This window comes from Solanum verrucosum, unplaced genomic scaffold, assembly GCF_900185275.1.
Source record: "Solanum verrucosum unplaced genomic scaffold, falcon-dt-bn FXZP01000186.1, whole genome shotgun sequence".
Taxonomy (NCBI): domain Eukaryota; kingdom Viridiplantae; phylum Streptophyta; class Magnoliopsida; order Solanales; family Solanaceae; genus Solanum; species Solanum verrucosum.
In genome coordinates this window covers 706,108-732,208 of record NW_026020262.1, presented here as the reverse complement: position 1 = coordinate 732,208, position 26,101 = coordinate 706,108, and the positions used below count along the sequence as shown (strand labels likewise).

Below are 26,101 nucleotides of genomic sequence, written 5' to 3'. Positions count from 1 at the left end.
TGACACTGAAAACCCCTTTGCTACCAATCTTCCACACAACCTTGTCTTCTTCCCTAGTCAGATTGCTAAATTGTGCTATTGTATCATGGAAGGCCACTATGTTCCCCATCTCCCAATCATTTAGATTCCTCCTAAGATGTAAGTTCCACCCCTGTCCTGTCCACATTTCAGCCACAGTTGCATTTTGTTGAAGGCTTCGTGTAAATAAGTCTGGGAATAATTGTTTCAGGGTTCTTAGGGCTATCCATCTGTCCTCCCAAAATGACACCTTCATTCCATTACCCACCTGGAATCTGATTCTAGAAAGAAACAGAGGCCAAAGATTTCTTATTGATCACCAGATACCACATCCATATGGTGTAGTTACCATCTTTGTCATCCACTTATACTCCATTTCATATTTTGCCCTGATCACCTCTCTCCATAGCATATTCTCTCCTGTCATAAACTTCCAAAGCCATTTTGACATTAGGCTTTTGTTTTGTTTCTTCATGTTCCTGATCCCCGGTTATTTTTCCTTATTTTCTTAGATGGACCATAAAAAATCCGATTAGAACCTGTGACTTGTGAGCAACATATCATGAATGGACTATGAATGAAACATTACCATGTTCCCTCCACAACACTTGACCATTATTGTAGTTCAAACAAGAAAAAGCGGAAAGAACTAAGAAGTCGGAAAAATTTTGCAAGTCTTCTTTCTTGAGATAAAGGTAATTTTGTATTCACAAAAATACATCATCCAAAAACTAATGAGATGTTCACTTACAACCCACACTGGGCAAGACAAAAACCATCTAGACTAGTCTATAGACTTTACAGTTTCCCTAGGAAATCAACTAACATGTCTATATCCCCACCATATCTTGTTTACACTTTACACAAAAAAACAAAGAAGGATGATGCAGTTCATTTTGATTTTCCTGGTGTTTTTACTTTTTGCCTCCAAAACATCTTGCATTTCTTACTTTCCATATAGTCCACCAAATATAGGCTGGGGTCAACTTCCACCAGTCTTCCTCTATGTCTCTTCTTCCAATTGTTTCCGAGTTGTTCAGCATTTCCAAAGTAGCTTGGGCACTATCCAGCTCAATACTAGCATACACGAGCACATGATCCACATAATTGCAGTTGTTTTACAGTGTAAGAAAGGATAATCATTAAATCCTACTTCCTTGTCACACAAAAAACACCAATCTGTAAACCTCTTTGCTGTAAAACTTCATGGGTTAGACAAGCTTTTCTGATCACCCACCAAGCTAAACAGGAAACTTTTAGGGGAATTTTGATCTTCCAGATGTTTCCAGGGCCAAGTTATTGTGAAAAACAGACTAATGTTTTTGTTCCAGTAACAAGATTTAGCTGTAAATACACCCTAACAATGCAGCTTCCAAGGAAGTTTGACATGACCCAAGGAAACACCTGGAAAAGAGTTCAGAGTCCGTAGAATATTTGCTATTACATCCACCTCCCAGTCATTGAAAGTTCTTTAAAAAATGAGATTCCAACCTGTGGACTCCATCACTCCATATCTGGACTCTGTAACTTTTCAGTAGATTGAGATTGTAAAGGTCTGGGAAAGTGGCCTTTAGACAGTCTTCACCTATCCAATGCTCATTCCAGAACTGTGTTTTCACACCATTCCCTACTTTGAAGGATATGTTGGTGCTGAACTGGGGCCATAGCCTTCTGATGATTTTCCACATACTACAGCCAAAAGTTCCATCAATTTCCTCAAATGTCCAGTGGTTAAGGAGCCCAAACTTCTCTATCATGAACCTTTTCCATATAGTCATTTCTTCTATGCAAATTTCCAGAGCCACTTTTGTAATAGACAATTGTTGTACAAGCAAAACAGGAAACTTTTAGGGGAATTTTGATCTTTCAGATTAGTTTCCACGGCAAAGCTTTTGTGAAAGACAGACTAATGTTTCAGTAGTCTTCAGGAAGATTACTTACAAAATGTCTCTTTCAAAGCAGGGAATGGGCTTAAGATTAGATTCTGGCTAGAGTATAGACAGATGGCTTGGGGACACTTTACTGAAAGATTCTTTTCCCACATTGTCTCGGATAGCGTCGAACAAGGAAGTCACAATTGCTCAGTACAGAGACAACAACTAATGGCGTCCAACTTTCAGAAGAAACTTGCAAAACTGGGAAATTAATGACTTCCTCAAACTACTAGAAACATTGGGAGAAAGCTCTATGGTGGGGGAAGTCCCAGACAGAATCCTTTGGGGCAAATCGAAGGATGGGATTTACACTTGAAGGAGAGTTACAACTACTGGAGCTCTCAAAATGGCATCCTTAAGGACTAGCCTTGGAAACATAATTGGAGAACTAGGCAGCCTCTTGAAGTCTCCTGCTTCACTTGAACTGCCCTCGGAGAAGTGTTTTGGATGGCAAAAGGCGACAAAAGGCGACAAGGGTCTGCCTCGCCTCGCAGCGAGGTGCTCGCCTTTTTGAATTGAGGGGCCAATTAAAACCAAAAACTTAAAATATTTAATTGCACATATAAATATCTAAAATCTCAATAGCAATAACATATATTTAAAATATAGGTAGATTGCAGTCAGTAGCTCCAGAAATAAAAAACAGAGCATAAAGAAACAGAGAATGCACACTGCACACTGTTGTGCTGAATGCATATGAAAGAAGAAGAGAAGAACAGAAAAAGAAAAAAAAAGGAGCTGAAAACGTACCTAAGCAGGTAAGGTCTCAAACTGAAGAACTGAAGAAGAAAGAACCCTAATAGAGAGTCACGAAGGAGAAGCGAAGAGAGTCGCAGCCTCGCAGGTTTGCCAAAACACCAAATAAAACCCTAATATTGCCTTTTAATTATTAAATCAGGCCTTCTAAAAAAAAAGGGGGGGGCGACACCTTGTTGCCATTCACCTTTTTGACCTCGCCTTGCCTCGCCAGTAATAAGCGATGAGGCCTCGCCTTGCCTCGCCTCTCGCCAAAGGCGATAAGGTGCTCGCCTTTCAAAACACTACTCTTAGAGAGGCTTGCCTAACGCAAGACAGTCTCAGGAGGAAAGGAATAATTCTCATCAACAGATGTTTCATGTGTAAGCAAGATAATGAAACTGCAAACCATCTCTTTTTGCACTACCCTGCAGCAGCCGACTTATGGCACTTATTCTACTCTATATGTGGGCTCCAATGAGTAATACCCTTAACCCTTCTCCATGAAAGATGCCTATGCGAGTTGGTCATTGTGGAGAGGTGTCAAAACCGTCAAAAGAATCTGAAGAATGATTCCAGCAGTTATATTTTGGTGTCTCTGGAAGGAGAGAAATAGCAGATGTTTTGATGGAATCTCGACTCCTATTAGCACCCTCAAGGCAAGATGTTTGGAATGCTTATTCAGTTGGCACTTCCTTTCCCCCGTAAATAGTGTGGATAACTTTTTGGATTTTGTTAGCTCCTTGACTTTAGCTTAGTAGAATATTCAGGGAATTTTTTGGCTGTTTTACAGGTAAGGTAGCTTCATGTTTTGTTTGAAGCAGTTTCTTTTGCTCTCTTGTAACCTTGCATCTTCTAGATGCTTTTCTAACATGATTTGATTACTTTAGCAAAAAAAAAAAAAAAGATTTAACTGTAAAGACACACTTACAATGTAGCTTCCAAAGAGGTTTGTCATGGGCGAAGGAGACACCTGGGAAAGAGTTCAGAGTCCATAGCAGATTTGCTATTCTACCCACCTCCCAGTCATTTAAAGCTCTTCTACAAGTGAGATTCCAACATGTGGACTCCATAGCTGGAAGACACTGTCACTTTTCTGCAGGGTCTAGGAAAGTGGTATTTAGATAGTCTTCACATATCCAGTGCTCAAACCAGCACTGTGTTTTCATACCATTCTCCATTTTGAATGATATGTTGGTGTTGAACTGGAGCCATAGCCTTCTGATGATTTTCCACACACTATAGCCAAAAGTTCTATAAACTTCCTCAGTTGTCCAGAGGTTAAAGAGCCCAAACATCTCTATGATGAACCTTATCCATAAAGTCATATCTTCTATGCAAAATATTCACAGCCACTTTTGTAACAGATAATTGTTGTGCAAGCTGAGTTTCTTCATGCCGAAACCCCCTTGCTTTCGGTTAAGAGTTATGGCATCCCATTTCACAAGGTTGAAGCCTCCACTCTCTTATTTCCTTGCCACAAGAAGGTCCTTCTCAATTGGTTGATCTTCTTTTCAATGATCTATAGTATCCGGAACAGGATCACCATATATGTGGGTAGTGCATCCATCACAGATTTGATAAGTGTCAATCTGCCTCCTAAGGTAAATATTGACTCTTCCATCTTGCTAGCTTCTTGTCACATCTCTCCAACACTGAATTCCAGACTTCTAGCTCCTCATTCTTTGCTCCCAAGTAGCTTGTGGGTAGGGAGGCAACTTGGCATCCTAGATTCGTTGCCAACATCTGCATTGTGTGGAAATCATTTGTCCATACTTTGTTGTGATGGCATTTCTCCATAAAGGAATTTCTTCACCATTGAATCTCAATAGCCATTTCATTGAGAGGCCCCTATTTTGCTTTTTTTGTGTGTGTGACAATGGTAACATGGCTCCTATTTTGCATTTTTAGATTCTTGATACCCAAACCTCATCCATTCTTTGTGATGAAAGAGTTCCATTTGACTAAGTTAAATGTTCTACATTCTTTGTCCCCTTGCCATAGAACCACGCATCCCTGCCATATAGGACCTGCCTTATGTTTTGCTCCTGATGGCAATCCCAGATTAACTGTGGGAAGACTCTCTATTACACTTTGTTTGACAACAAAGACTAGCTTCTAGGTTCTGTCTTTTTTGCAGTTCATTGACCAGAAGTTTATAACCCATGTTACCTATTTCTCTAGCCTTTTTCCCTGTCCATTTAACTTCCTGTAGGAATGCAATATCAACTCTCCTCCTTTGTAGGGTATCCACTAATTCCATGGCTTCCCTGTCAAAGTATCTATGTTTTAGCTACCTACCCAGATCCAACTCTCATGGACTAGTTTTTTTTACCCTCATCCGTCCATGATGCGAGAAACCTTTTATATTTTGCACCACATCGGACATGAATAAATCCCCCAATAAATAACAATAATTAGAGATGTAGAAACTACATGATGTTATAACTCAAAAGATTTCATCATTTCAAAATATCAGCAAGCTACCAAATTCATTATGGTCAAAGTTCATTCGGTTAATATGCGAAACAAAAAAATGAAAAGAAAACAACTTGGTACCAGGAGTAATCACTATCACAAAAAATAAACCCCAATTAACATATTCAACTCTTGTCAAATATTAATAACATAATAAAATAAATAAAGATACTCCCATCTCACCCCCAACCTACTATATGTCCCTTGAATTTGGTTACTATTTGTTGTTTATTATACTTTGATTATCGTATTATCTTGTTGTGATTACTGTTCAAGATGATTTGTCATGTTGTCCATAGTATTTTTCCATGACTTCTTCACTTCTGTAATTTCTTTTTTCCATACTGCTTTGGACTATTTCTTTTTCTTGAGTTGTAGATCTATCAAAAACAGCCTCTTTACCTTCAAGGTATGTTCTGCATACTCCTACCCTCCCCATACCCCACTTTGTGGAATTACACCGGATATATTGTTGTTGTTGTTGTTGTCATCTCACCCAACTTAATATCCTATTTCTATATCTGGGATTGTCCAAAAATTCCACATTTCTCTCTACTCGAGCTCCTCCACTCCCTAGATTCATGGAAAATGGAGGTCCGACTTTTTACCATGTAGATATTTCCTACAAAATTCAAATTATTTTTCAATATTGGTTTACTTATGAAACCCACCTTCTGACTAAAAGATTCATTTTTTCAAATGTTAATTTACTTGGACTATTGAACTCAACCAGTTTAAACAGAGCAAGTAAATTGTTGAAATAAAATGAGTGGTCTATATTGGGAAATAAAAGTTCGATGTTCAATAAGTTGAGTAAAAAGTACAATAACTTATGCATGAAGTACAACAGCAAACAACACCCAAAAGTTCATCAGAGCAATTCAAAAACAAAGAAATTAGTAGCAAATCAGTGATAAACATAACAAAGGGTATTTAAAATAGAATGATTAAGGAACTAACCAAGAGAAGTGGGTAATAGAGCAGGTGAAGGAAGGTTGTGCGGTGAGAAGAGAATGGGTTGAGGAAGAATGAAATGGTCATAGGCGAAATGGGCAGCATGATTTTGGGCTTCTTTGGAAGAACGGCATTGGTCCTTGGGCGACTCAAAGGAGACTCCATTCACTATAACAGTGGCTGTGAAACGAGGGTTGTGATCAGGGCCGTCTTTCTCCGTCGCGTACTCCGGCAAATTCCATTCGAACTGATGGCAAAGCTCTTGTAGCTTCGTTTTGTACATTCTTTCTGAGTTTACAGTAAAGGCGAAAAAATTGAGGGAACGTATCAACTTCTCTTCTTACAATGTGCCTGCTTCAGGCTATTTATTTTTTTTGGGAGACAAAATATTTTTAATTTGATATAAATTGGCTATTACTAGTAAAAAAAAATATTATTATTATTTTGCTGAAGTACTAGTAAATATTTATTTGTGCTTTGTGGGGACATAAAAAGGTATAAATGAAACTAGATGAGTGTTGCCTGTGCTAAGCAGAGGCCCAACGTTTAAAATTTTATCATAATTTTACTTCTGTTTAATTTACTATGAAATATATTTGAGATCCAACGTAGTAAAAAATATTTTTAAATAATCGTAATTTTAAAAAAACACAATGTCCATCATTTTAGTAACGAATCATATTTCTTCATTTGCACAATAAAAGAATCCACATGGAATAAGATACCAGCGAGAGGCACTATTATTTTTCTTTCAAGTTTCAACAATTAGTTCAATATTAAGTTGGGCAAACATTCACAATTTAGTATCCTTATTCAAAGTTTACCAATATATACATTATAAGAAGGCAATCGATTATTATTACATAGATATTGAATGCACTATAGAAAATCTACATGTAAAGCACAGTTCGTTGTTATTCTTTAAAAATTAAATGAATAAAAAAAATACTACATAAAACAACTTGCTATAATTAACTTTGATTCTCATGCCAAAGGTATAACAGTTTGGTGTAACAATATATATAGTTTGCTAATGAACAGGTAGTCTAGCTTCCTAATGTTGTGAGTTCTATTTCACCTATAATTAACATCTATCGTAAAGAGCTTCTTTTAATGATAAGAAAAAATAGTTCAATTCCAGAAAATGTGAACTCAAATCAGTCAGTAATCTGTTATTTTTTTATATAAATGGCGGAACTCATAAACAGGTCCCTAAACTTGTAGGGTTTTTCCCCTCAGGTACCTCAACTACGCCATTTTCCTATCGAACCCTAGAACCACCCATAATTTGTTCCTTTTGAACACTGTGGGCTGTTGTGGCACAAAATATGATCTCAAGTTACTTGAGCGCGTGAAGACGTTTTGAAGGCGCTGATGTGGATTCCTGAACCACCCACCAACGCTCCTCTTCCCCTTTTAACCCTAATTTCTCCCATTTTTCTCTTATTTATCCTCTTTTATTTCTCTTCATCATTAAGTTGGAGTTGCTCATCAGAATATATCTCTTCTTCATTGATTTCTTCTTAATCATCAAGTTCCAATGTCGAAGTTATCTTGTTCATCGATTTCTTATTATTCTTCAAGTCAAAAGTGTTTTGGGGGGAAATGAAGGGGCTTTAGGTTTTTAGGTTTGGGAAATGATTATGTGGCGCTGACGTGTAAATGGATTGAAGTTTGATTGGTTGCAATTTCCATGTGGGAAAGGTAGATCTCACGCGCACAATCAACAAAAAAAATTTGCGGAAGTTTTGTGCCACATAGCCCACAGTGTTTAAAAGGAACAAATTATGGGTGGTTCAAGGGTTCAATAGGAAAATGGCGTAGTTGAGGTACCTAAGGGGAAAACCTCAACAAGTTTAGGGATCTGTTTATGTGTTTGGCCTATATAAATCTTCATATCACCCATGAATTTCAGCCATAAAATTGAAAAACACATTAGATAGAATAATAAAGACATCAGCTTGGGAATTGAGACATAAAATTCAAATAAATGGTTGATGTAGTTAAATGACATAATAAGAGTATATAGTGTAAAAGTTAACAGATCATTGCATCAGTTATCCTGCTTTACAGCCACATGTATCTTTTACAAATGGCAGATCTAATAGATTTAAAACACATGAACTTTAAAGTGCAATAATATAACTAATTTCTCCCACTCCACAAACAACTTTAGTGCAGACATGTATCTTCTAAATACTCTTCAATTGTTCTTCAATTGTTAATACCAGTCATACATACAAATACATGTTAGCCAGAAATCCTTGTGGCTACTTTCCCTGCACATTTCGATTTAAAACAATAGGATATCAAATCTAGAAAAGTAGTGACAGTAATGGATGGAGTAACAACACGGTCCCAACGTATAATTTATAATGAACCTAAAATATATTTCAATGAGAAAAATTACTAATTTAAACACATTATAGCTGCCAAATTTGTTCATTATATATTCATGTGAATGTCATACTACTGAATGTTGAAGTGAGATACTTACATAGTTTAACATTTCCATATGTGGGAGTGTTAATTACATACATTTACATACTATTTTAAATTAGACAAAAACAGACGCATCTTTCATGCTTGGATCTTCTGGACCATATTTGATCAAAATCACCTGTTACATTAAAATTGAGGGATTAAATGTCAGCACAGAATCACTTAACTTATACAACACATGATATATCTGTTAGCAAGTCTAGGATCTATAAATAATACAATCTAACACTTATAATATAGGCACTAAAAATAACAGGAAACAATGTATCGCTAATAACAGAATCACTATAAATCACATGGCCAAGACATTTAACTCTCAACAAACTCACATAATATTTCCTTCCCAACAATAACATATCCAGTGCAATCCCACAGGTGAAGATTGGGAGGGTAGGATGTACGCAGACCTTACCCAACCTTCAATATTCTTTCCTTCCCATTGAACAAAAGTGAATTTTATAACAAAAGGTTACAGCAAGATTTTCTGACCCCAAAGATGGGGGCAGGCGGTACCTCTATCGCTTAAAATTTTCAATTATAGAATGAGTTGGGGACCAAGATCTTCGACTTGCAACATTTTATTTCTGATTAAGCAGGCCTCTAGCAGACTCATTGACAGGTTTATAGTCCAAGGCTCCAAGCTAACAAGAAAGATGATGTAGGAATGTGAGGAAGCGACTGTGAAACGACCCCAAAAATGCCCGAAAATGTGCTTCGGAAACACCTATAATTGTAATTTCCATATATCTCAAAATCTGTGCATGATTTCGGAAATTCGACTTCATATTCTTATTCATGGGGTCAAATTGAGTGGGAAATGGGTCTAACCCGAATTTTAGAGCAACCGTATCAAAATTCGAAAATCGCAAAAAATGCGATTTGGAGGGTCAACTTTAAAGGGGCATATCTCTTAGCACACAAGGAACTGGAAGAGCCACAACCTATTAAATTAAAGCTCTTTGAGTTAGCTTTCCAACGCACTTGGTTTCACCTCATTCCGAGTTAGGATGAGGGAGTTATGACCATTTTCGTAAAACTTGTCTGTGCAGATTTGCAATTTCCAGTGAGCTATTTTTTTGAGGCGGGTTGGGGACGTTTTTTTTTATAAAAAGGGGATATGTCCCATACTTAGTCTTTTTTTTTTTACTTCAAAGCCCTCTCCAAAATTCCACCAAGATCCTCAACCAAATTCAAACATCTCAAGCTCTAATTCCGGATTCAAGACTCAATCTCAAGCTTCAATTCTCCATTCCAATCTTCATCAAGGATTCTCCAAAGTTGAGGTATGTGGGTTTGATTGTGGAAACCTTCCTTTCCACAAGTCCAACCATTTATCCTCTATTACTACTTCAAGTTTATGGGTCCTTATGGTTATTTTTGAACTCTTGAAGTATGGAATTACTACTACACACCCTATTATGGTCTATTTTGCATATTATCATGAAATGAAATTATTATGTGATGTTTATGGTTTTCATGCTTCCATGATCAAATTATGAAGGTTGATTTATATATATGTATGTTGTTGGTGGGCTGATTTATATGGATTTTGGAATTGGTTGGACTTAGTACTCTTGAAATACATGATTTTATTTACATGAACAGTAGCCCACCATGTGTTTGATAAAATGCCCATTTATAGAATTCTTAGGAAATGGAAGGTCCAATGTACGTCCTATGAGTCGGATGGTTATATAATTACTGAAATGATGATGAAATGGACACATGTATATGATTTTCTCTATATAAGTGTTGTGAGTCGACCAAGCTTAGCTCGGGAGGTTGTAGGCCCGGGTAACTGTATCGAGGGGTTGGTACCTTGTTTTCCTACTACGGGGGGTAGTAGGCTCGTATAACCATATCGAGGGGTTTGTACCTTTGTCCCTAGCTCGGGGGGTGGTAGGCCCGGGTAACCACATTGAGGGGTTTGTACCTCTTTCGCCTCTCCAAGGGGGTGGTAGGCCTTGGAAATACTATATTGATGGTCACTCGCCATACATGTACGACGCCCCACTAAATATGATTTTTATGTAAGCATCATTATACATATCATCTCATTAATATGCTATCTATCGGGTATGATTATGCATTTTGCCTATGATGTCCATCTATTGTTGCATTGCATTGCATCCTATATACTTAGTAGATTCAAACGTACTAATGCATACTCTATGCCTACATGATGTCACTATGTAGGGACCGGAGCACCGCTTGACCATCCTCCTCCGCGTGGCTAATATGATTTTCTATCGAGGTTATTGGTGAGTCCTCCATTCCGGGGACGTTGCTTATGATCTCTTGCTATGTATAAGATTTTTCCTTTTTTGTTATGTATTGACTATGAGGGTGAGCCCGGTAGTTTGTCTTGGCCCCTGCTAAGTACCCATGGTTAGAGGTGGTGTTGGACAAGTTGTGTATTATGCTTGAGCTTGACTCATCTATGGTATTTATGTATCATTCCCTTTTTTTTCTCTTGCTCCCTTAGTCCCGATTTCCCCTTGATTATGCTTATCGCTTATGGTCATTTTAATTGCTTCCGCGACCAAGGATGTGTAATGATACGCTATGAGGCTTGTTTGGGGTTCCTTCGGGTTCCCCATTCGCCGGTCACGTCTAGGCCCTAGGCTTGGGTCGTGACAGACTGCTAAGAACTGATGGGGTTGGGAAGTGTATTTAGATTCTCTTTTTTGATCTTCTCTATCATAGATCTGAAAATCATTATAATCATATCAATGCAAAAATTTTGAGGTAAAGGAAGTTCATAGATATGATGGTATTTCTCCTCAATGATTGGGAGCAGGGTTATCTACATGACATATTGTTACAAGGGTGGAGATACAACAAAAACTGATTGTCTGAGGCTGAGAAAGGTGCAGTTCTGAGCTAGCCTTTGATTTTGACTCTTTAAAGCAAGAATCAAAAAGCCTTCCCCTATGATCAATGTAAGCCATCAGGAAAACTCAAACAAATAACCAAGGAGAAATCACTGAAGTGACTGGTCTAATAGTCATATAAATCAAAATAGGCAAACATTCTACCAAACAGGTTTGATTTCACAAGTTTTTAATTACTAACTGCTATTTCATTATTGTAGTTTTTGATTCTATCAGTTTAAGGTGGTTATTCCAACAAGATCAATAGAGGAAAGTTACATAATCTTTTAGGAACTAAAAATGAACACAATAGTCTTCAGCGATAACAATAACTATAACACCACAAAGAATATATTTTCATTTAAGTTGATAAATGGAGTTTCTATAAAAAGATAACTTTTAACTAACCTTCTATCACAGGAGAAAATATTTTCAATTTCCAGAAAAGAACAAGAACATAAAGAATCCACATAGCAACATCAAAAGCTTGCAAAACACGACATTCAGTGGCAGCAACAAAAGAGTGCAAAAAATGATTGCTTTGAGAACCACAGAAAAAATATTCCAACTGCAATTCAAAACAATAAAAGATAATGTGTCTAGGGACTGAATCGAATTCAAAGAAAATAAATACAAAGATAAGTAAATCATATTTATATTAGTCAATTTCAAAGATGAAGTTTTAAACAATGTACAAAATAATTCAAATACCTTTTAATTCTTTTTCATGGGAGGATTTTTCATTTCCATGCTATGTTTGTGAGTGGAAGAATTATATTTGTTTGCCATGCTTGGATATTCTTTTTCCCCTGAACTAAGATGTTCAATTGTGCGCTTTTTCGCATCTGTAACATTGACTGTCGTAGATGCTATTGGTTTATAATCACATCTTGTTTCTCCAGGTAAGACAAAATGGGTAATTTTTGCATTGCATCCATTTTTTTTGTAAATAGCCTTTTCATTTGAATGTTGAATATCTTGTCGTTCAATTGATCTTCCACATTTTGGAGTAATAATGTTTCTTTCTGAAAAAATGAAAAAAATTGACTAATAATAAAAAATTATTAATATTTTATATATATAATAATAAGAAAATAAAGCGAACAGACAAATCGAAAGAGATCGGATATTTTTACCATAAAAGAAGATGTTCAACAACAATAGCATATGTAAGGATCATGAATTTTCAAATCAAAATTCAAGAGAAGAAATAAGTAACAATGAAAATACAAAATCACAACAAGTTCTTTGTGATTATTTGGTGACAAAAAAGTAATATGTACCTTGACGAAGCAAATTTCATAAATTTCTTCTGAAGTGAGGTGCAACATTTTCTCTGCAATTTCATCCGAAACAATAGTTGTTGCAAAACCGTTGTTGTCCTTAATAGTAACTTCGAATTGACATCTGTTTTGATAATTAATGAAAATTAAAAAAAATAATGGTTAGTTAAGACATTTATTTCTTTGAAAAAACAAAATAAATAATCTTAATTAGTTATTATTAATTTTGTAGAAGAGCAAATATACCTAGGAATAAGATGTGTGGAACGATGACAACTTGTGCAGTAGATTTCCCTTCGCACGTTATATCTCGTGAACAATTGCTTACAATTTGAGCATGCTAACACACTAAAGCGTTGATCCTTACTTGCAAGGGACAATTCAACCTCAACATTAAATACTTGTCCCTTCAAATTCAATATACCAAATATTATTTTTTACTGTAAAATTAAAAATATAGAATAATATACTTGTTGTTCTTACCGGAGGTTGTGCCTGGATGTTAGCCACAAATATAACCTCATCCTCAAATGAAATCAACATAATAGAGCCTACTGGAGTTGTACTTTTCATCTTATAAGCAACAAACTTTGTTTCAATTCTTTTGATCCTATAAACAAGTAAAATTATGAAAATTTATTAATATTGGCTCATCCAAAAAACTTGTATCATTTTGAAAATTGTAAAAAGGATTGTAAAGAAGTCTACGGTCCATACATTTATCAAAAACAAATAAGAATACTACTATCTTCATTTTATTATATATGTCTTGTAGAAAGATTATGAAAAAAGAAATAAAAGTGAAATTTTAAAACTTTGTGATTGTAAGATTAAATATGTGTTTTATATCTCAAAATATTCTGGAATTTCGATGCATTAAATAAAAATGTATATTACCACGTCCTTAACTCGACAGCCTATGGATATGGAGGATTGATTTCAATTGTTGTATTGAATTTACTCGTCAAACCAACGAATCTATTCGATGTTCCTACGTGCATTTGAATATGTGATTTTAGTTTCATCATGTCATATATTTTCCCAAAAGAAAAAATATAAATTTATTTGCACTTTTACCCGATGATGATTTCCCAATTCTCCTAGCAAGAATGATCGGGTAATCATGAAGTTGGTTGAAAAGTTTATCTCCCTCATGATCAATAAAATCCTCCCAAAGTGTCAGTTTTGTTGGTTTTTTCCTATGATTCGAAGGGTATTTTCAAACATTAAAATAAAGTTATAGAAGATATGTGATATTGTAAAAACATTATAAATAATAAAATTCAAGTCAGATTATTATCAACAATTTGTGCTATAAAAGTAAAAATATAAGATCCACGAACACAGAAATGAATTCAGTTGGACTGCGAAATTGATGAACTTTTTAATCTATCAAAGTACTACAGGTATTCAAAGTGATGGAAAACACATCCTACTAGTTAATCTAATATGAACTTTTCCTGATAAAATTAACTAAATTAAGATAAGTGTACCTATTTACATTCCTACTTTATTTAAATAAGGAGAAACGTCGCGGTGACTCGAAAAATAAATAATTAAGTCAATTTTAAAAGAATTTTAAGGAAAAATGAGTTTTAAAGGAGTCGCCACCTAATTTAGGAAAAACTAGGAAACCAATTATAAATGTCTACGAAACCATTAGATTCTAAATAAGGGGTTCAAGTTATTTCTAAGGGAAGGTATTAAGCATCCTTCGAAATCCACAAGTATGGGTCCCAACTGAATTCATTTTTTCAAATTGAGGAAGAGATAAAAATAATATACACAAGTAATAAAATAAAACAATAATATAAGAGACGACCTAAGGTTTGCCTAACATCGATATATATACAAGACAATGCATAAGTAATATAATTCGAACTTCATTCGAATGGCTTCAATGGGAAGCAACTCTGGATACTTGTAAAGACACTTAGTAAAAGTGTTAGTAATAAATAAATATGAATAAAAATAAATGAATCAAATAATAACTTAAAAATAAAAACTCGTCTTATTAACATGGAAGGCCTTGGAAATCGACGGTAATTTCTTCATTGGCCAATTTAACAAACAAAATATATAAACTTGAACTAATTTTCGTCTTTTACAATGTGGAGGCCTCCAAAATCGACGGAGAGATTTTATCATTCGCTAATAAAGAATGAACAAACAAAATGAATATTAATAACAAACAAAACAAGTTCTCTGAGAAAATGTAAGTCAACAAAATTATACTACAATCCTAATGAATAATATAGACAATAAGATGATAACATTAAGAGTAACCATAACAAATGAATCAAAATAAACTAAACAGTGGTTCAAATAATCTAATGATGGCTTTGCAAACATTCTTTTCAAGTTACAGAAAAATAACACTAAGCAAGTCAAACGAAAATTCACTACTACACCAACAAAATAACATCTTTTAAAAAATCAATAAACCACATTAAATAGCAATATCTGGACAAAACCAAAATAATTAAAGCTCTACCACCAAAATAATAAAATAATAATGATAGTAAACAACTATAACGAGTAAATCAACCAAAAAGTCACAAAAATCTGAATCTAAGATTAATATCAACTCAATATTTTGCACAAGAGATAAAGGAACAGAACAAATACTTTACCCATTGAAGGAACGAAGTGAGTTGCTACCAGCTCCAGTCCATTGGAGCACAAAGATGCAGCGAGGGAAAGCTTTGGCTTGCCGAAATATCGTATTTCGCTTCTGGTCGGAGTTTGAGTTTGGGGGTGATGGGGCTGTTTCAGTCGAAAAAAAAGAGTAAAGAAAGAGGGGTTGTTGGTTGTTTCGGTGGAGCTCATGGTGGTTGAGCGGTGGTTTGTTTTTGGTTTGGGGTTTTGGTTTGTGGTGGAGCTGTTGTTGGTGATTTTGGTTGCTGGAAACGGAAGAGGGGTGAGCACTGGTGGTATGGTGATGTTCGGTGGTTGCTCGAGCTTCTAGCTCCGAGCTCTGCCGGATTTTGTTGCTGTTTTCAGGAGGTGGTTGGTCTGGTTGCTATGGGAAAAGGGTTCTGGAGGTAGTGAACAGGGGGTTTGGGTGGTGGCGACAGCTCTAGGAAGATAAATTAGGGTTTTTTACACATTTTGAATTCTTCCTTCCAATCTAAAAAAATTCACCCACGTATTCTTTAGACCTAGTAAAACTTAAATAGAAAATTGTTATACAATGGGCTCAAATTATGGGGTTGAGACTGTGGCCCAAAATTGTTGGTTGATAAAATATCTATGTATGAAATCTTATCCATATTTGAATAAATTTTTAGAGTGTGCAAAATATCAAAATGAATACTAATGACGAATAAACGTGAATACTAAAAATATGTGTTCAACGTAACTAATGACATGTAAAAAATGCAATTTAACAAAAATAACAATTTAATTAGAATGAACAAAAAATTTCTCCAAGTGTTTTCTACTCAAATGAACTACATACAATGGCTTATACCATCTGTAAATAAAGTTTTAATGAAATAGGACAAGGTCCCATGAGAAAAGACTAAAAAAGATGTCTTTTACAAAAGTCTAAAAGTAGATGGGAAAAGGTGATGCTTTAACAAAAGTCTAAAAGTAGGTGGGGAAAAGGTGATGTTTTATTTCCATAAAAAAGGCAAAATGTCCCTTTGACAAATCAACCTTGTCTCCTCTCTTGGAATCCGTTTTGACTGCTAGTAAAGGTCAATAATTGCTCAACAAGGGTCGATAAACTTATTTAAAATTATATATAAAAAAAAATTATTTTGAACTATTAAATAAATAAAACTAAAAAGTTACGAATTTTGAAAATGTTAGGCCAAAATTGGGTGTCAACAGTTGTCCCTTTCGTTGGATATGATTCATGAAAGAAATCATGGACAACGAAAATTGACAAACCCGATTTTGGCTGAACATATGACCTTTATATAAAAGTGCGGTTGGAATGTGGTGGAAGTTGATCTTGGACTTGCCTCCAAAAGGTTCCACGTTGTGTTGCGTCCTTGTTGACGTAGTCCCCACCTATGGCATAATTGAGAATGCATTCTGTTGGATGTTCTCAAAAAGACAAAGATAAAACTCATTATTAGAGACAAAATTTAAAGAAAAAGGTAGCATCTCTTACAATATGACGAATAAAGATGATCCATCGGTAGGATATGAATGTATGTCCTTCGGTAGGACGAATAAAAATGATCCATCGGTAGGATATGAATGTATGTCCATCGGTAGGACGAATGAAAATGATCCATCGGTAGGATCTAAATGTATATCCTTTAACGACGGCCTCCTCCGACTTCAACGTGAATAGACAAAGGTGCACATCTTTCACCTCCGAATAGCTGTGGCTTAAATGCAAATATCTTTCAACGCAAGTCTCCTCCGACTTGAACATGGAATAGATAGGGTGCACATCCTTCACCTCCGAATAGATGCAACTTAAATGCAAATATCTTTCGATGAAAGTTTCCTCCTACTTGAACGTGGAATAGATAGGGTGCACATTCTTCACCTCCGAATAGATGCGACTTAACAATATCTCTCGACACAATTAGTTTCCTCCGACTTGAACGTGGAATAGATAGGGTGCACATCATTCACCTCCAAATAGATGTGACTTAATAATATCTTTCGATGCAAGTTTCGTCTGACTTGAACGTGGAATAAATAGGATGCACATCTTTCATCTCCGAATAGATGCGATTTAAATGCAAATATCTTTCAACGCAAGTCTCCTTCGAATTAAACGTGGAATAGATATGGTGCACATCCTTCACCTCCAAATAGATGCGACTTAACAATATCTTTCGACGCAAGTTTTCTCCGACTTGAACATGGAATAGATAGGGTGCACATCCTTCACCTCCGAATATATACGATTTAAATGCAAATATCTTTCAACATAAGTCTTCTCTGAATTGAACGTGGAATAGATATGGTGCACATCCTTCACCTCCGAATATATGTGACTTAAATGCAAATACCTTTAAACGCAAGTCTCCACCGACTTGAACGTGGAGTAGATATGGTGCACATCCTTGGCCTCCGAATTGATGCGATTTAACTGCAAATATCTTTCAACACAAGTTTCCTCTGATTTGAACATGGAATAGATATGTTGCACATCCTTTACCTCCGAATAGATGCGACTTAAATGCAAATATCTTTCAACGCAAGTTTCCTCCTACTTGAACGTGGAATAAATATGGTGCACATCTTTCACCTCCGAATAGATGAGACTTAAATGCAAATATCTTTAAACGCAAGTTTCCTCTGACTTGAACGTGGAATAGATATGGTGCACATCCTTCACCTCCGAATAGATGCAACTTAAATGCAAATATCTTTCAACACAAGTTTCCTCTGACTTGAACGTGGAATAGATAGGATGCACATTCTTCATCTCCGAATATATGCGACTTAAATGCAAATATCTTTTAACGCAAGTTTCCTCCGACTTGAACGCGGAATAGATATGGTGCACATCCTTCACCTCCGAATAGATGCGACTTAAATGCAAATATCTTTCAACACAAGTTTCCTCCGACTTGAACATGGAATAGATATGGTGCACATCCTTCACCTCCGAATAGATGCGACTTAAATGCAAATATCTTTCAATGCAAGTTTCCTCCGACTTGAACATGGAATAGATAGGATGCAGATCATTCACCTCCGAATAGATGCGACTTAAATGGAAATATCTTTCAATGCAAGTTTCCTCTGACTTGAACGCGGAATAGATAGGGTGCACATCCTTTACCTCTGAATAGATGCGATTTAAAATTAAATATATTTCAACGCAAGTCTCCTCCGACTTGAATATGGAATAGATAGGGTGCACATCCTTCACCTATTAATAGATGTGACTTAAATGTAAATATCTTTCAACGCAGGCTTCCTCCGACTTGAAAGTGGAATAAATATGGTGCATATTCTTCACCTCCGAATATATGTGACTTAAATGCAATGGCCTTCTCGGCGAATGAAAATGCAATGGCGCTCTCGCAAAATGAAAACTGTAATGACCTTTTCGGGATATGAAAAATGCAATGATGAATGATTCGACGATTGTCCACTGTAACGAGGTTGATGGCTCGATGGTTGTCCAGCTGTAACGAGGTGGATGACTCGATGATTGTCCATTGTAATGAGGTGGATGACTCGATAATTGTTAACTGTAACGAGATGGATGGCTCGATAATATTCTTGGAAGTGTCATCGCCTCAATGTTTTCACATGTTCATGTACTTGAAAAGGAACAATTAATAGGCACAATGTTGCCTTATCTAGCGACTTAATTAAGAAACCTTGAGAAAAGATTCTTTAATAGAGAATGTGTACAAAATGCCTGATCACTTTGACACATTTGAGCAACTAACATTTTACTCTTGACCATTTTGTGTTTATTGTGACTTATGTCTTATTGGGGATTTGTACGAGGAGCTGCTGGCTCGCCATGACAATGCTGGAGATTTGCAAGTTGACTTTGAACTTCAAGTGATGATGGATAATTTGAAGTTGACTATCAAGCTTTTGACAATACTTTTTAGAATTTTTGAGGTCTTCCTTAAAAATTCTGTCCCAGTTAGAACTTTTGGCAAATCTCAAAATGATCTCCAATCTTGACTTGCTGGAGATAGAACCTTTATTATGAATTTTTGAGATATTATCAAAAAATTTGTCCCAGTTTTTATTACAAGGAGAAAAGAAAATCACACTGGGTATATGACTGAGCCTTCGTGGCGCCTACATATCCTGTTGAACTAGGAATCAGGTCAAATGTAGTTCCAATCCCGTAGATGATGAACACTTTAATGAATCTGAAACAAGATCATTAGTAGAAAATGTACAATATGAACATGATGAAATAGGAAAATAATATTCCTACGAAATTCAAAGCATAGACAAAAGATATGTCACATTTTGGGGATGGACAACCCAATGAAGTAAAATAGGCGTCTCAAACTGACGATATTAGTCTAATGTCATTTTTACAATGAACAAACCAAAAAATAATGCAAATTCTTTTTTTCAAATGAAAGAATCTAAATAAATAAAAATATGTTTTGAAAAATATTAAAGGGTGGGTGCTTGTTCACCTTTTTTTTTTTTCATAGAATAAACAATGTGAAGAGATAGTTAAGTCTTGACTACAATTGATACCAGGAGTTGGGATCGCATGTAAATCTCTCTTTTCTTTTTTTTTCTTTTTTCTTTCATTTCTAACTAAGTTTGAATTCAAGTAACTCCTACAACTACAAATGGTACCTCAAACATACTTAAGGATTAACAAGATTTGTTCACTTTGCTTCAAACAAAGGTTTTGAATTGTACCAATCATCATGTTTCAAGTGCCCTCACAACAAAGAAAAATCCTATTTCACACATATTTGAAGCGTTTGATTTGAGGACATTTTTCAAAGTGCACTCACACTCGCAAGAATGTTCAACACATGCAACTGTGATACCATATGTTTTGCCCTTATGTAAATCTCCACTAATGTTAGAACATTTGGAATGAGATCATGCATGGATTTTCATTGTCTTGTAACGTAGGCTTAGAGACGTGTAAGATATATATTTGGGATGAGAGTGACTTAATTCCTTCTTGAGCGTCATAGTGAATTCGTGCTTTTGACGATTAATACACATTTGACGTCTGATCCTCTTCGTGGTCCCCCCTTTTCAACTTCTTTTGAGTCCTTGTTCGTTGGAGCTTTTCCATTTTTCCATTCCTTTATTTTGTTTCGACTTCTTTTGAGTCCTTATTTATCAAGACTTTCTTTTTCCCACCCCTTTCTTTTGAGGTTTTCTCCCCTTTTTTTGGAATATTTTCATTCTCTTCTTTCATTGACTCAGTAGGGGTGTTTTTGTCTTTCTTTATTTCTTCCAAACTATTTTTTTTCTTTCTGTGGAAGTCATTTTAGCTTTCTTGACTTTAAGAGACTTCATATATTTGCCTTTGATCACTTCAAACTTGGATCTTCTCTTGTAATTTGCACATCTTTGGTGCGCTCAAGAAGGTTGGGCCAAAAGAGGGATAGTTCATGTAAGCACTCAGAAGGGTAATGGTTAAGATGTGGTTGTCCAAAGAAAAGGTTTTAGACTCAAAATGGGGAAAACTAGGGATTAATGTCACTTGGTAGGCTTTGAAAGGCACAATCAAGTCAAAAAAGGTCTACAATCCTTTCCCAAACCAAACATTACTCAGGATTTCACCTCGATAGACATTCAGGCCAAGTTCTAGATCAACAGTGCGATGGAATTGAATTTTGATCTAAAAGCTCACCACACAATGCACATAAAATCATGAAGTTGACTTTATTCTTATCTTGAATGCATGCAAGAGAATTTTCAAGTATCACAAAAGTACAAATGAAAGGTACCAAAAGAATCTATGGTTTACCACTAAGTCAGTCCTTTCCATCATATCAAATATTTTTACATGCTCCTAACTTCATTGGTCCCAACTGAGTTGAAGACATGACTCTTACGATATATACACAATAATTTTTTTGAAAGAATGAATACCGAATCCAAGAAGGTCTGCCTACGTATCTCATCGAGATGAGAATCATGTGTGCGTAGTTCATGCAGATATGACTTTGAAAATATGCACAAACTATTCTACTTTTTATTTTTGAAAATTGAAAAAATGGATACCGAACCTAAGAAGGGTTGCCTACGTATCTCACCGAGATGAGAATCAGGTTCGCGTAGTTCGTTCAGATATGGAATAAAATAGCTTCAAAATTTAGACAAACCTGGAGCGATTCATTGTATCCTCTTAACTGTCGATCTTTGTACTATCTGTTGAATGTGTTCTCTCAATTTTTACAGTAACAACTTGTTGTATTCTTTTGTGGATGTCTCTTCAAACTGTGTATACTCCTAATGATTCCCAAGAACTATAGATTATAATCACCATCCCCCGACTGTTGTCGGGGATGGTTTCCCTGCAAAACTATGAGAAATGTGTGAAAGTATGGCCAATATGCAAAGTATAAAAAATAGATGAATGGGACCTCATAGTCAAAGATTCCCCTGATTTGTCTTTTCGATGGGTTATTATTGTCTTGTGAAATCCAAAGACTCATTTTTCGTGAGTTCTCTTGTCCCTCGTCACTCCGGACGAACAATTACTTCTAGATTCGAACATAAATCAAATTCTCGCATAAAAAGAAGAAAAATTCAAAAGGTAAAAGTGTTAGTTCGTATTCATAATGGATAATGCAAAATATCACATGAGAAATTAATCAAACACATAAACACTATTTTGATTGAAGATAAACTCAATTATATCACATAACATACAAACAATTATTAAGTGTCCTATACAAATATATGACCCTTTTGTGCCAAGGGTACACATAAGTATGATTGTCTTTTTATTGATTATGGGTCAAACAAACACAAAGTGGGCTTCTAATGGGCCCAACACACCTTGGGTGTTGGGTCAACTTAGTTCAAAATGCGCTAAATTTGGGAATTGGTTTCGCTCTACGCTAGTTGACTAAGAGTAGCTTTTGAAAGACCGGAAACCCAAGCGGACAACTTAGGTTGGAACTCACGACAACCATTGGATGCATGACGAACCAATAAATTGCCGATCATTTCGAAAAATGGTTGAGTATAGAAAAGTTTGGCCGCGGTTTCGCAAAACCATTCTTTAATATACTATACATACATGTTGGAAGATGTCATGAATGCAATGACAGTTTATAGCAATTTAACAAGTAATGAATAAACCACAAGTACAACATACAAACAATCAACAAAATACACAACATGTAAGATATAACACAATAAAAGAAAAACCTCTTAGATTTGAAAAAATGAATTCATAATGGTTAAAATCTCTATTTACATCCCTACATTATTTAAATAAGGAGAAACGTCGCGGTGACTCGAAAAATAAACAATTAAGTCAAGTTTAAAAGAATTTTAAGGAAAAATAAGTTTTAAAGGAGTCGCTATCTAATTTTAGGAAAAACTAGGAAACCAATTAAAAATGTCTACGAAACCATTAGATTCTAAGTAAAGGGTTCAAGTTATTTCGAAGCGAAGGTGTTAAGCATCTTTCAAAATCCACAACTGTGGGTCCCGACTGAATTCATATTTTCAAATTGAGGATGAGATAAAAATAATATACAAGTATAACAAACATGCAATATACACAAGTAATAAAATAAAATAATAATATAAGAGACGGCCTAAGGTTTGCCTAACATCGATATATATACAAGCCAATGCATAAGTAATTTAATTCGAACTTCATTCGAATGGCTTCAATGGGAAGCAACTTTGGGTACCTGTAAAGACACTTAGTAAAAGTGTTAGTAATAAATAAATATGAATAAAAATAAATGAATCAAATAATAACTTAAAAATAAAAACTTGTCTTATTAACATGGAAGGCCTTGGAAATCGACGGTAATTTCTTCATTGGCTAATTTTAATTTTAATTTTTTTACCCCCCATCCCCTTCCAGCCGCCCACCCACCCCTCTACCACCCTCCCCATCCCCCACCCCCAAAAAAATTGAAGTTTGTTTTAAAAAATATTTTACATTTTTTCACTCCTACCTTCGACCCCGCCCCCTACCATCCCCCACCCCCCAAAAAAAATTTAAAGTTTTTTTTTAAAAAATATTTTCATCTTCAAATTTTTATTTTTTCACTCCTACCCTCAATCCCGCCCCACAACAAGCCCCCCACCCCGAAAAAAAAATTAAGTTTGTTTTTAAAAAATATTTTCAATTTCAAAAATTATTTTCTACTCTAGTAAAAATAAAAGATATTTCTCAAGAACATTTTTCATTCATAAACCAAACACTAAAATCTTTTTCGGAAAATATTTTCTACTCACCAACCAAACATGAGAAAGTTATGTAAAAAATCTACTTGTTTTCCAGGAAAACATTTTCTAGTAAAACATTTTTCATGGAAAACATTTTCCTTCATACCAAACACACCCTAAATCAACCAAAAAGTCACAAAAATCCGAAACTAAGATTAATATCAACTCTATATTTTGCACAAGAAATAAAGGAACAGAACAAATACTTTACCCATTGAAGGACGGACGGATGACTGGATCTGATGCGAAATTTACTCACCGGAGTTTATGTCGATATCGACGAAGTGAGTTGCTGCCATCCAATCCATCGGAGCACAAATATGTAGCTAGGCAAAGCTTTGGCTTGTCGAAGTACCGTATTTCGCTGTTGGTCGGAGTTTGAGTTTGGGGTTGATTGGGGGCTGTTTCAGTCGAAAAAAAATGAGTAAAGGAAGAGGGGTTGTTGGTTGTTTCGGTGGAGATCATGGTGGTTGAGCGGTGGTTTGTTTCTGGTTGGGGGTTTTGGTTTGTGGTGGAGCTGTTGTTGGTGATTTTGGTTGCTGGAAACGGAAAAGGGGGTAAGCACTGGTGGTATGGTGGTGTGCGGTGGTTGCTCGAGCTTCTAGCTCCGAGTTCCGCCAGTTTTTTCTGCTATTTTCAGGAGGTGGTTGGTCTGGTTGCTTTGCGAAAAAAAATGAACAATGGGAAAAGGGTTTTGGAGGCAGTGAACAGGGGGTTTGGGTGGTGGCGACAGCTCTAGGAAGATAAATTAGGGTTTTTATACATTTTGAATTCTTTCTTCCAATCCAAAAAAATTCACCCACTAATTCTTTTGACCCAGTAAAACTTAAATAGAAAATTGTTATACAATGGGCTCCAATCATGGGCTTGAGAGTTGAGACTCTGGCCCAAAATTGTTGGTTGATAAAATATTTGTGTATGATATCTTATCCATATTTGAATGAATTTTTAGATTGTGCAAAATATCAAAATGAATACTAACGACGAATAAACGTGAATACTAAAAATATGTGTTCAACGTAACTAATGACATGTAAAAAATGTAATTTAACAAAAATAACAATTTAATTAGAATGAAGAAAAACTTTCTCCAAGTGTTCTCTACACAAATGAACTACATACAATGGCTTATACCATCTGTAAATAAAGTCCTAAAAATGAAATAGGACAAGGCCCCAGGAGAAAAGACTAAAATTGATGTCTTTTACCAAAGTCTAAAAGTAGGTGGGAAAATATGATGCTTTAACAAGTGTCTAAAAGTAGGTGGGAAAAGGTGATGCTTTATTTTCATAAAAAAGGCAAAATGTCCCTTTGACAAATCAACCTTGTCTCCTCTCTTGGAATCCGTGCTGGCTACTAGTAAAGGTCAATAATTGCTCACCAAGGATCGATAAACTTATTTAAAATTATATAAAAATAATAATATTTTGAACTATTAAATAAATAAAACTAAAAAGTTACGAATTTTGAAAATGTTAGGCCAAAATTGGGTGTCAACAGTACCTTAGGGGAATTTAAAGTTATCAAAAACTGAGATTCATATTGACACTTAGTCTCACTGATTGGGGTTTGTGAAGAGAATGATGAGATGATATTAGTCTATGATTACATGGCTAATGGGACATTGAGAGAGCACATTTACAAGCATAACAAGCCACCCTTTTCATTGAAACAAAGGTTGGATATTTGCATTTGTGCAGCTAGAGGTCTTTACTATCTTCACACTGGTGCAATGTACACTATCATCCATAGGGATGTGAAAACTACAAACATTTTGGTGGATGACAAGTGAGTGGCAAAGGTTTCTGATTTCGGGCTATCGAAAACGGGACCTTTCTCTAACAAACTCATGTTAGTACAATGGTAAAGGGAAGTTTTGGATACTTGGATCCAGAGTATTTCAGAAGACAACAACTAACAGAAAAGTCTGATATCTACTCTTTTGGGGTTGTCCTATTTGAAGAAATGTTTGGAAGGTCAGCTCTAAATGCTAGTCTTCCAAAGGAACAAGTCAGTCTAGCAGAGTACTGCCTTAAGTTGAAAAGTGATCCTGAAGAACCAAAAATGGTGGCAGAACAGAAAGCTAATGATGCTTATGCTATGCATACAAAATCATTAACGGTTGCCGAAAACGGTAAGGAGTCAGAGGAGCACACAACGTCGAAATTTCTTACGGAAGGGTACTAAAGAGGGCAAATAATATCATCTTGTTAATTGAAAAACTGCTTAACTAAGCAAAGAGCATGATGGATTGTGTTTACTGACTTACTTATGAAATGGCTTTGGAGATACAATGGTGAAGATCAAACATATGGCCAAACAAACCACAAGTGGTGCACTATGCCATCATGGCTAGCTTTGTCTGAGAATATGCGTTAAAATAACTTGTTAAAGGATCAATAACAAATATACAGACAGTCTATTCGTCATAGACTCGTAATGCATAAAAAGTTTATTCATCACA

The 26,101-nt window shown here is 35.6% G+C and overlaps 2 protein-coding genes across 2 annotated transcripts; one reads left to right on the top strand and one right to left on the bottom strand.

The window, feature by feature from the left end:
* Window positions 1-12,363: 12,363 nt before the first annotated feature.
* LOC125833501 (uncharacterized) lies at window positions 12,364-13,350 on the bottom strand. The gene is made up of 4 exons (XM_049512660.1): window positions 13,261-13,350; window positions 13,024-13,184; window positions 12,778-12,901; window positions 12,364-12,519 (listed from the first exon to the last, which is right to left on the bottom strand). Exons 1-4 carry the CDS (start codon window positions 13,348-13,350, stop codon window positions 12,364-12,366), a joined length of 531 nt encoding a protein of 176 aa, XP_049368617.1.
* Window positions 13,351-25,246: 11,896 nt separating this feature from the next.
* LOC125833500 (receptor-like protein kinase ANXUR1) lies at window positions 25,247-25,824 on the top strand. The gene is made up of 2 exons (XM_049512659.1): window positions 25,247-25,425; window positions 25,494-25,824. The coding sequence occupies exons 1-2, from the start codon at window positions 25,247-25,249 to the stop codon at window positions 25,822-25,824; spliced, it is 510 nt and encodes a 169-aa protein (XP_049368616.1).
* Window positions 25,825-26,101: the final 277 nt, after the last annotated feature.